At 40.2% G+C, this 12,538-nt stretch overlaps 1 protein-coding gene across 1 annotated transcript in view; it reads right to left on the bottom strand.

The window, feature by feature from the left end:
• Positions 1–245: 245 nt before the first annotated feature.
• The window catches only part of CPZ (carboxypeptidase Z), a 33,001-nt gene continuing 20,708 nt past the window's right edge, over positions 246–12,538 (bottom strand). The window contains exons 7-11 of the mRNA XM_010022234.1: positions 9,981–10,139; positions 6,285–6,420; positions 5,070–5,209; positions 2,269–2,368; positions 246–601 (exon numbers count right to left, since the gene is read on the bottom strand). Of these exons, the coding sequence (XP_010020536.1) occupies positions 246–601; positions 2,269–2,368; positions 5,070–5,209; positions 6,285–6,420; positions 9,981–10,139 (891 nt within the window). The remainder of the gene's footprint in view (positions 602–2,268; positions 2,369–5,069; positions 5,210–6,284; positions 6,421–9,980; positions 10,140–12,538) is intronic.

The raw sequence follows: 12,538 nt of genomic DNA on the forward strand, positions 1-12,538 counted from the left end.
CATTACCAAGAAAAAAACTGCGTAAAACCTGGCCTTTGAACGGGTGTGCACCATTGTTTTTAGTATGTAAAAACACTTGAATATACTCAGTTGTGTGTGAAGAGAAAATGAAAGAAGTAAGCAACGCTTGAGTTAACACTGTATTTTCAAATTAAACAGATTTAAATATTGCCTAGAGCAGTGAAGGCATCTGGAGTTGGGTGGAAGGGCAGCAGAGCGAGGTGAGCAGAGCACCGTGACACCCTTCAGCGCTGCTTGAGAAGCCACAGAGGTTTGTGCAGGTCTAGGGAGCTGAAGTAAGACCACCACCAGGGCTTCTCCCTGCCAGGCGGTGACCCACCTCGAGCCTCAGGCTGCCCATGTTGGGCATGAGGGTCATATAGTTCCAGTGGGTCGTAGGGGTCATATATGTCTTCCATTGAGCGGCGGAGGAGTTTGTTGGGCCAAGTATCAATAGGTCGCAATACAAAGTCCACTCGTCCAGCCCCTTTCATCTTGGTAGGCAGGGTGACCCTCTTCATCACCCGGCTGTATCCTGGTGCTTGGGCGCTGATTACGTATGTCCCTGGAGGCAGGAGTCGCCAGTAGTCCCCATCAGCAGCTTAGGAAAGGGCACAACAAAAATGAGTTTAGTTTTCAGTCTTGCATCCCTTATAGTTGCATACTTATATACATGTGCATGCATAGATAGCACAAGCATTTAGGGGTCAGGTTTTGAAAGAATCTCAGATTTTGATTTGGATTTTGAAACAATTTCAGATGAAAAATCTTGAATATCAAAGAGACTCCACCTGTGAAAATCTGGCCTTTGGGAGCTAACAGAGCAAAATTCACACAGAGAATGTCAGTAACCACTGTGCCTGTATCACAGGGAAGGGAAGCTTCCCTTTGTCTGCTTTCCCAGGAGCATGAGGAATAACTCCAAAGAAATCCAAAGAAGTATGTATGTATGGCATGTCTAAGGAGCTAAGAAATCCCTGCTTTTATTACATTACATTCAATTACTTTGCAGACATTATAACACATAAGACTATGGAGTCGGAGCTGCAGCTGGTATAAATTGCCATTAGTGTAAAATGGGTGTAAATTTCCTCCAGCTGAAGGCTAAAGCCTAAGGCAAAAGCAAGGAGTCTTAAAATGGAATATTTACTTTTCATTTTATGTTTCCTTTATTTTGAATGGTAAGTTTCTTAATTCTGTTAATGTTGCAATAATGCTATTTTCTCATAGAACTTCTCAGTCTTATTTAACACTGGAATGAAAAGACATTTTGATCATATGACATTCTTAACCCCATCTAACTCAAGAACAAATACTTCTTTTTCCTTCAATGTAAACACATTTTTTATTTCATTCTTAATTCTTTAAAGGTCCACTGCCAATGGAAAGCCATTGTCTGGGAAGAAGTTTGAAAAAGACCCTAATTCATGCCAGAGTCTCCCACCAGCCTCAAGAATCTGCATCATCTCCACTATTGTATCCCCTCTAATGGTAGTTTTTGAAAGCTGGAAAGCATCCACTACATTATAAACCATTCTGGCTTTCCAAATTGATTCAACAACTATCGTTAGAGCAGAATGCTACCATTCATGTCTTCTATTTTGCATTCCTATGGCCTACCCTCTTCTCACTGAAATCAATAATAAAATGAGAGCATTGATTTCAGTGAGAGCCTAAAAGCTCAGAACTTTATGACTGTGAAAATTAACAGTTGCATATGTCTCAGTACATGTTTACCAGCTAGCGACAGGTATCAAGTGAACATAATTCAATATTCTAGGTTTTTTGCATTTGATATAACTATTGTCCAAAACCTGCATATATTTGTGTTTTTCCACATGAATAAAAAAGGTTGCAGGCCTTTCAATCGCTGCAGTTATTCTGATTGTTACAGTCAGTGTGGAACCTACTCTAATGACTGTATGTCATGCTCACAATATTTCAACTAACTTATTCTATCAGGGCTCTGCACCTCCACATTCTGAGTCGCAGCCCCTGAGCAGGGCTATTGCCATATTCACCCAAACATGAAACATAAAGGTGGATTTCTGAATCTCATTGAAGACACATTGGCTTTGATGGACAGCAGACAGTTCCAGGTGGAAGTTTTAATAGCAATTACTATGTCATCACAGAGACACACCAGACTCAAGACCCTTCAATTCTCCGATAACATGCCATTTCTATCAAACATGACAAGACTTTTGCAGGTTAAGCTCTCAGTGATTTCACCCTGCCCCAGGAAAAAGCTCAAACTGATAATATTACCTGTGGTGATATCATGCTGGATGCCCCTGACTGAAATACGAGCATTTTTTATTGGATTGCCAAACTTATCAGACACGATTCCTTTTATTCCCCGATGAACCTGGCAAAGCAAAGCAAAGTTAGATGGCAGTCATTTATTACAGTACAACCTCCTCATCTTCTACAAGGAAACCCCTGCAGAGAGGAAATCACTTTCAAGAGGTTCAACTCATTATAGAGGCTGTCAGGTGATAATGCCCCTTCAGATTTATCTTCTATTTTGGGAGCCCAAGGGGCTAAGGGAAAGGAATAATTGAACAAGAGTTCTTCTGAGGTAAGTATGTGGCTCTGCATTGAGAGACCCTTCTCTGCACAGATCACTGGCACCTCATGATCTGCCCACAGTATTTAAAGACTGTTTCCGAATGCCCGCCCTAGACCCAGAATAATAAAGAAATGAAAAGTTAAGGCTTTAAAAAACAATCTGATGCTCTATACACAATGAGAAGGTGTCGTGTTAGCTAGTTGAGCTTGGGACTCATCGCTCTGCTGCTTACACTTTCCTACATGTCAGAATGTCATGATAGCAGTGTGTATAATATTCTTTTCCCCTTCTCTACAAGCACAGAACCAATCTGCTTGAGCAGATGAGAAATGTGCTTGGTGACAAACAAGAGAGTGATGTGAATTTTGACATACAAGGAGGTGCACAGGCAGCTCACTATATTTGAAATTCAGTAAACCAAAACAAAACAGGGAAAAATCACAGTATTTAAACATTAAGCCTCTTAAGGTTTTTTTTCCCCCAACCTTCAGAGATGAAAATGTTTTCTATTGGAAACTCTATATGACCTTTTTAAATGAAAAGTAATTTCATTCTGATTTTCCCCTGAAATACTATGATCAGCTTGAGTTGTTCTTCAATTTGCCCCCTCTTTCTTTCTCTTCTTCTCATCTTTCCCTCCCTATTATCCTTTGTAATAAAAGAAGAATAGAAAGAAGAAGAAAGCATCAAAACAATGGAAAAAATACATTTTCTACATTTTCTTTTTTTGTAGGACTCTAGAGATGTTGAAAAATAAACAGTAAAATACCCAACTTTACAGTCATTCTTCTCCCAACGGAAGGTAGAAAAAAATAAGTCTAGTCTAGGGACAGCAAGTGTTTTTTAAGGTGAGGCTGTGTTTACACTGCTCTTGTTGAAAACCATTCCATACTGAGTGGAGCTATTCACTAGAGGGTTTAGGAACAACTCAGTGTAAGGTCTTGAAAACTGTGACCTAAGAACTATTATGATGAAGCACTGAAATTTGCTTTTCAGCATGGATTTGAGGATTTATCATATGGATAGTGGGTAAATCTAGTCATAAGAGTCATCTCAGACCCAAATTTAATTTACAGTGTAGACATACTTAAAGTAGGATGATCTCATCCACGTTCAATAATAATTTTGCAATTACAACGTGATGGGATAAAAATGACAAAATTGAAATTTCTTTAACAAAGTTGATTTGTTTTGCTTTAGTAAATATACTATTTTTCATTTTGCCTCAAGTCTGTGTCATGTAAGTTTGGGAGAGTGCTTTGGTATCGCTTCAGACGGGGAGAAGAAATCAGCATTTATGAAAATGAATTCCACTTCTGCGTGTTAAACCAAATAGATTTGTACACACACCAAACAGTCTGGTATCTATCAGAATAAGAAAAGTTTGAATTGGTTATGGCAGACTTAATCCTTATCAGGAGTAATTCAGTCATCCTTATCTACAAAGTTGTTTTGCTTACTGTCCTGCATTTACTCAAAAAGCTTTTCTGACATAGACTTGTACAGTATCTCACACTATAAAAATCTTTACATCTTGAAGACTTCAATTGCAATATATATGGATTTAACCCAGCTCCATTTGGATTCACTAAAACTCATTTTCATCAGACAGCTGTAAAACGAAATGAGTTTGGTGGTCTGTACTGTAGACTTTATTGAATGATAATACTTACCACAAGTAGCAAGAGGTTGCTTAGAAAGGTCATAAAAACACTCCTAACAATTTTAGATTACTGCATACTCTATCAAAATAAGGCATGACAGAAAGCTAATCTACTAATGGCTGAGAGAAGTACGAGCAACTTCTGTTTCTGTGTTCACTTACTTATTGTCAGTGAGGTATTTGTTTTTGCTGAGCTTAAACTTATTATTAAAAATCACTTTTAAATGGCATGTTTTAATGCTCACAGATAGATAGACAGTTCCTTTAGAAGATCAGGCTTTAGATCTTTTTTAACTACTGTCATACAGAAATCAAGCTGAAGAGTGTGGAAATGGAATTTACAGCAAGATACTTAGAATCTTCCCATTTTAGCTGAATCTAAATCTTCTGCTGCCATGCAGTACGGTTTGGGCCACAAACATGGAATATGGAACAGAAAAAAATCCAGGAAGCTCTCTGGAAAGCAGATCTTGCTGGTTTATTCTTCAAAAGAAAGGTTGGTTCATATTTTTCTGAATATGTGGGTTTCTCTCTAGCAATAAATTTTGGACAGTTGATTTATAATGTTGCACAAAGCATTTAGAGACAATTCCTTTCTACACTTTTTTTTCAAGGCTTTTACAGTCCTCAATCTCCATCCTTCCTGCAATATAGGCAAAATATTATTCGTCGGTCCTGCTAGACCAACTGAGACACTGGGGCCGCTGGTAGACTGTGATGATCGATTTGGTGTTATCTTAATAACTAACTGGGGAAACAGTAAAGAAACTAATATGGACAAAGAATGAAGAAGAAAAACTGTAAGCACAAGGGTCTATAAAAGCAGAGGCATACCATTTCCATGTAATTCAGAAGGGCATCTCTGTTTTCGTGCCAGATTGTAAAGAGTTCTTCCTCCAAAGGAAACTTTTCGCATCCTACCTCCACAGTAACTTCAAAGCAATTTGTGTGAAGGTAGTTAAAATCTGCCATACCTATTGGTTTAAAAAGAAAAAGGAGAGATCATGAAAAAGCCATGTCACCCTTAACTGGAGCTTTGCTGTTGCAGCCAGCTGAATGCAGTCCCTGTGGGTGTGGATTAGTAAATTGTAAAGAGTGTTTGCCAATATACAAAAACTATTAAACAAATTCAGAATCCTACAACTCCTTTCAGCTTCAAGTTGACTAATGACAACGACAGTTCTTTCAGGCCAGAAAGCATCATTTTAAATTATTATTCACCTGACCAAGAAGCAGAGATAGAGAGATAAGGATTGGTTAATCATGGTAATTGGATAATCGGCTATATCAGAGGTGATTGGCAAGGGTCACCAGCAAACAGACGACCTTTTGCCATTATTATGTTCAAAACTCTTTCTGTACAAAAGACATTGGATATAATTTTCAGAAGAATGTAAGCCAAAGATATTTAAACCTAATTCTCACTCATGCCCTAAAGCTTTCTAAATGCCTGGTTTCAACATAATTATTTGGGGATCCAGCTGAGTCTTATTTGAAAACAGAACTGCTGAAAATTTGTGAACACTGATATTTCATCCATGCCAGTATTTCAGGAATCCTGGAGAAAACTAAATACTTTTACTGGGGAAATCAAATTAGCAACCTAAGCACAAATGAATGGGATGTTTGTCTCTGTTATAGTTTTCCCTGAAAAAGAGTTATTTTAAACTGATTGAAAAAGCAGCACTTGCATAGTCTGTGAGATGGATTCAAATTTATGTCACTAAGGAATGAGAGTGTAACATTAAGCATTTATTTCTACATTTTGGATTTGAAAACTAGGATGGTATTATATGCATTAAATTTCACCCTTGTATAACTTGTTAACTTTCCTCGGGTTATACCAGGGCTGAATACATGCCATGGTATCTGAATAGAAATGTTACCAAAAATGCATTTTGCTTCTTAAATCCCTTACAAGTTACATTTTGTATTGGTCTGACCTAAAGCAAACTGAAATTAATAAGATTATTTCTTTCAAACCCTTGTGTCTCATAAAGGTCATATAGAGGTTTTACCTCACTCAACATGATGGTAAAGTGGTTTTACCTCCAGTGAAGCTGTACCACTCAGCACCATTTATAATACCTCCACGTCTGACAAAATTTCCACCACAACGAAGTTCGGATCGGTCCGAGATGACTGGATGTGCATCTGCGTAGGCTTTAGCCAGCATTTTAAATGTCTGTAACAAAAGGGTTTGAAATGCATTTGTTTTTACAAACTCGAAATGCTGTCATTGCTGTTAGTGACTATTGCTGTTGCGAGCCCAGGCAATGAGCCACCCTTTGTCCTTGAGGCTGATGGAGAGGGTGAACCTCCATGCAAGGATATACTGCAAGGAATTCACTTGTCATCTTCTCCAAGGTCTTCCTCTGCAGTCCAATACATTTAGCCAGAGACAACATTAAATACCACTGGATTTTGTGGTATTTGGTTTCAATCTACCATCTGGGGCAGGGGGAGAGGGCTTTGGTTGTACTTAAAGTCCCAGGTTTTAAAGCTGGCTCTCACAATTACGTTTTAGCTCTTGTTATTTTTACTCCTTCAAAAATATCTCCATCAGCCTCAGCCCAATCAGATCTTCACATTGTCTACTGCTGTTTAAAATAGGCAGTGTCAATTTGCTTTACACTTATCACTCACACAGGACAACCTGACAGTTTGATTTCAATGACAGTTGCTTCTTTGTGAGGGCAGAAACCATTTCTAAAAAGTGAAGGATAGGATGTGGTGATGGAGGGTGTCACTGTTGATTTCCTAAGAGTGTTGATACTGATAAAGAACAGAGGAGTCATCACCCAGAAAGGAAAAGTGACAGGTGCATGTAGTGAAGACAGAAGAAGCAGCAGTGATCTACAGAAAACAGTTCTTCGAATCAGGCTCCTGCCAGTTTCCTCCAATGTTTATTCCAACTTTGTACAGAAATCTCCCATATCCTTTTTGTTTATTTGAATCTCGTCTACAAAAGCTATATTTTCAGGTTTCAATATTGAAATGACACCAGTTATCAGATACTATTAGAGCCTACTACTCAGCATCATGTGTTTCATTGCATATTGCTTAAGACAATGTGTGCAAGAAATTGGGTGGCTACAAACCTATTTTTAGCAGTGACCCTAAAACTTCATCCTTGATGTTGTCATCAAAAATAAAGACCAAGGACACAAATTTGATCTAATATTTAGAGCATAATCGTCACTTTTCCCAAAGACATGTGCAGATGTTATATTTCCAATAACCTTTCATATGGTTACTGGAATAATACCTTATGTATTTCCAGTACGTCTTTCATCTCTTATTTCACACCAAAAGGCATGAGACTTTTGCCTAGCTGCTAGTGCAAGCAGACGAAGATGGATGGTAGTGAGAAGAGAAAGTGAGAGGTACAAAATCAAGTAAACTTGATTAAAAAAAAAGTTAAAATGTTCTCAGATAGCAATACATTTATTATCACTTAGCAACTAATGCATGACTACTCATGGAGCTCAAAAAAGTTAGACATTTAAGTGTAATACAGTGGAACAAATGAAAAAACCACAGAGGAATTCTTGTGACTTTGGAAGCGTGATGCTTCACCTGGTACAATGTGGTCAGTGTTGTTTCCTTGGACAGCTCGTTCACCCCACGGATTGTCACAGGTTGGGTTTTTCAGGGGAGGGAAGTACGTGTTTCCATTCACCAGAGGGAATGAACTTGACTCGGTGTGCACCTTCCTGCTCCAGTGAGCGTAAGCATCATTGCAGCTTCTTGTGTAACACAAATAACAAAAGCTTGCTAAAAACACCCATCTCCATAAAAGCCAAAAAACTGGAAAGTTCTGGATTATATGGGCTGAACCAGATGCAAGAATGTGAGTATAAGGACATGGTCCAGCGTTGAGACTCCTTGGCCTCAGCAGGCACCAGACCAGGCTGTGATGCAGGTTAAAGAGGCTTCAAATCCGCAGTGTCTTGGAGAAGGAGCCAAGAGGGTCCTTGTGCTACACCATGAGGGACATAGGGAGGTGGCAGCACCCAGGTGCATTTTCAAACAGTACAACATGGTTTGAATATCCTTGCAGAACTTGACTCTTTAATTCCTGGCTATAATCTGCACTGCAGCATTTCACACTGGGCTGCAGCTAAGGGTGCAAAAGGGTTATGGCTCATGTATGGCAGCTAAAATAAGCTGCTACATTTCAGGATGCAGGTTTCCTGGCAGCAGTAGCTGCAGATGACATTACTTAAGTGCAGGTCACTTCACAGGTACAAATTTTATAACTCTCAGGGCAAAATTTAAAGTGGTTCTGGTAGTATTGTTAAGGTTCTTGTGCTGACTCATTTGAAAAATTGGTTGTTATTGAGGACATCACCAACCCTCCCCTGTTCGTTTAAACTTCCAAGGTTGTAGCTAACTTCCCAGGCTTTGGAGCCACTGACTATGCAGCAGTCACCAAAATGAGGTCCTCTGTCACAAACACTGTCACAAACCAGGGATGTCATTAGGGCTTCTCCACTGTGCACTGTATTGGGATGGAGCACTTTGTCTGTGTAACTGCATCGTTTCACCCAAAACACACATGCTGTCCCTGACTGGAAATGATGGAGGGACTGCTGTCCTACATCCTACAGGTGAACTGCTTGATAAGACACATATGGCCATATTCCTCCACCATCTACATGATGGTAAATCAGGATGCCTCTGATCCAGGCAATGGGATATAAGTGCACAGGTTTATGACTTCCCCTAGTCCTCACAAAACGTTTCTGTAGCTTTCATTACCACTCACCAGGTCTTTCCTAAATGTGCTTTTTACTGTTCAGTGTCTGGTTTATTTTACTGCTAAGTCATTGTCATACACACGTAGTCAGTACCTATCTTACAGCTCAGAAGAAATGGATTGATATAGAAAACGTTTAACAGTCATAAATACCTAAATATTTAATATATGCTGGTGAGAACTGTCACTTTGGAAGAAGTCAGCCCAGAGATATGCTCAAAGATAACACATGCTTCAAGTGAAAGATCAACTTCTGGCTATTTTCAACTGCTGTTCGTTATATAAAGAATCACTTTTTCTTAAGAGGCCAGGGACACCTTTAACATATGCTAGAAGGTTGAAAAACTAGCTGCTCTCCTAGTGGGCATGTCGGCAATGAATACTAGATTGAGGAAACCAATGGGAAATAAGAAAGATGGCAAAAAATTTCACAGAAGATTTACAGTGAGTCCCAAATGGGGAACTTTCCAGGGACAAGAGGGGAAAACCATTCCCGTTCATCTGACCTGGAATAAATATTGCAAGGCTGCCACCATATGGCAGCCAGACTTTTTTCTCCTACAGATTTCAATAGAAAATAACTGCTGGTCAGGGTTGTTCCTTTTCTTCTGGAAATCCGTGGTAAAAATACCACAGCCTGCACCTATTAAGTAGTAAAAGCCTGGCTTTTCCTAACCTGTGCCTTGTGAAATCATGTTTGGCCACACATAACATGGGTTAATAACAGATCAAGCTGATAGTGTGTAAACGATCCTACATTTTAAAGTATGTTAATTAACTGTACAGATCATATTATATATATTAGTATATATATACATGTATTATATTTAAGTGTGATTTATTACATATTTAATACATACATGCATGTATATACACACGTATGTGCAATCTAAATAAATCAAAGTTTGTCACTTGTTAAAAATTTCCATGGTTCCACATGTAGAAATTGCATTGATATGCTCACCCTGAAAAAACAATATTACCTTCTCATCAGGTGTAGGGGAGAACATTTTTTCTTCCATAGGATGCCTGGAATAGTCGTAAGGATAGGTCACAACCAGCTCACCCCCATGGAGGCTGGCAGAGAGCACGAATGGGATAGACCTCAACCACTTCATCACTGCTTTTGTCTCAGGGGCCACCTGAAATCCAGGAGAAAATAAAACAGCTGTGAGTAATCATGTAGCTCCAAAGGGATTTGATCCTAGGGAAGAATAAGCCCAGTGGAGAAGGGAGTGTGTCAGAAAGGAGAATGCTGAGGCTTTTTGGCTCTTCTGTAGAATCACAGAATGGTTTGGGCTTCTAGTTCCACACCCCATGCCAAGGGCAAGGCAAACACCAGACCAGGTTGCTCAAATCCCATCCCAAAGGTTAATGGGTGGAGAGCATCAGTTTGCTCCAGGGAACAGATGAGACACACTGTTCACTGTGGAAAAACTGGGGGAGGAGGTGGGGAAGAGGAGGAAGAGAAAATTTGACAGAAGAGTAACTAGGTGGCATTTTCAGCAGTTCAAAGTGATGATGGCAGCATTTTAGGCTTGAAAAATTGCGGTGTTGTACCACTTTTGTACTTGCAAACCAGCTCCTTATCTAATTTAATTTCTGAATCAGCAGAACTGACTTTGGACGGATAAAGTGGAACACGAGGATGAATTTGTAACTCTTAGCACTTGCTGAAATTGTCTCATTTGCTATCCTCTGGTCCGGCTTCATCTGCAGATAAATTAAAACTAATGTATGTAATGCACAGCAACGGCTGCAGTTTACCTGCAGCGAACTGCTTCAGATAAGGCACAACATCTGTCTTTCTGAATGTCCATGATCAGGAACAGTGGCCAAGGGAGTGAGCACCGGAGTCCCAGAGATGCTCAGGCACCCGTGACCCCCGGCATGCAGGAGGCTCCTCCACTCCCTTTTCCTGAGAAGTCATTTCACGAACCTAGTCCCGTGTTAGTTAATTCTTAAGGGTAACACTGTCATCTGGTGGCCAGTCCCTGCAAACCCAGACACACTCCATTCCCTGAGAGGAGGTGAGGTCTTTTCCTTGCAGCTTGTGAAGCGAACAGGGGAAACACTGCATACCACCCTTTGCTCTGATCCTATCAGCCGTTAGAAAATCAGCCAGCCAGGATCACAGAGTGACTAATGACCAGTAACAAGTCAGCAATGTGCAGAAAATAATCACAAAACAAACAAATAGCCCCTATCCAACAAGAAAACCTAAACCCCTATACATTACAGTTACAGTAATATCTCTCTTGTAATGGAGGGCCCAGAACTGAACACAGTATTCGAGGTGTGGCCTCAGTACTGCCAAATACATAATAGTAATACTTGTTTTCTTTGGAAGAGTTCCTATTCTGCTATGGGTAAATCACAGCTTTGGGGATGCAGTGGGGAGCATAAACTTAAGTTTGGAGCAGAGAAAAACACTGTGAAGTAGAGGCGAACCGAGGATGTATTAGAGCTCCCAGCAATGAGCCAGAAAGAAAAGACAGGTCTAAATACAGTTTACCTGGAATGATTTAAGAAGATATTACCCTGCCTGTTCTTGACCTAGGCAGGAGGCTACCTCCCTTCAGATGTCATAGGTATTAAATGAGTCCTCATAGTTTCCAGGTTTCCTGAAAATGCAATCGTCTACTAACTGAGCTGAACTAGTGCCTCCAGCCACTGCAGCTGTGCTATTTGAAAAGGCTGTGTCTTGTATTTGGGAAGAAATAGGAATCTGAGGGTTCCCACTGCTGTTAAGCTGAAACATTAAATCAGTGGTTTGTGGTTAACATATGGACTTGTCAGATTGTGCCACTTTTCCTCAGGAGAAACAGGTCAAGTCCATTTTGTCTATCAACTTAGTGGTAACCTCTGAATCTCTGTGTCACAACTCTTTCAACCTTGGTATTTTAAAGAAGCAACTTAAATGTAAGTTGAGATATAACAGGTAAGTCTGACTAGCTCAGGAACACACAAAATGTACTTTGCACACCAGAAACCCAACCAAGTTGGTTTTGCATAATGGGGAAGATTAGACACAGAGTGTCCAGGAAGGGCATGACCCACAAAACATTTTTAAAAGGGCAGATAAAGGGCACTCTGAAAGGAAAGGACAAATGCTCTGCACTTTTTGCAGTCTCACACACCCTATCACACAAGGAGGTGGGAGAAGAAAACAGCCCACTAGGCTCCATGACAAGGAACCTGGCAGTATTTGAGGAACACTACCTACAGCGGTCAAAGTATTTGCTTTTCTGGTCTTTGTACAGTGCCCTACGATGGTCTGATAATGAACTTTATCCCAGTGGAATTTGGGACTGAACCAGCCACTCTCACCTGAACTCTGAAAGTCCTTTGATCATCCTTTGAACCCATCTATTTGTAGAGCGGAAAACCTTACAAGGCGGCTTGTAAGGGTCTGCAAGTGGCACTTTTAGGGGGTTCACAGGGTGGCTGAGGACCTGGCACCAAGCCTGCTCTCTTCAAGTCCCATAGCATCAGCACTCCACAGGATGATGCTGCCCCAAAATCTCAGCAGCTCTCTGCC

This window comes from Nestor notabilis, unplaced genomic scaffold, assembly GCF_000696875.1.
Source record: "Nestor notabilis isolate BGI_N333 unplaced genomic scaffold, ASM69687v1 scaffold7309, whole genome shotgun sequence".
NCBI classification, from domain to species: domain Eukaryota; kingdom Metazoa; phylum Chordata; class Aves; order Psittaciformes; family Psittacidae; genus Nestor; species Nestor notabilis.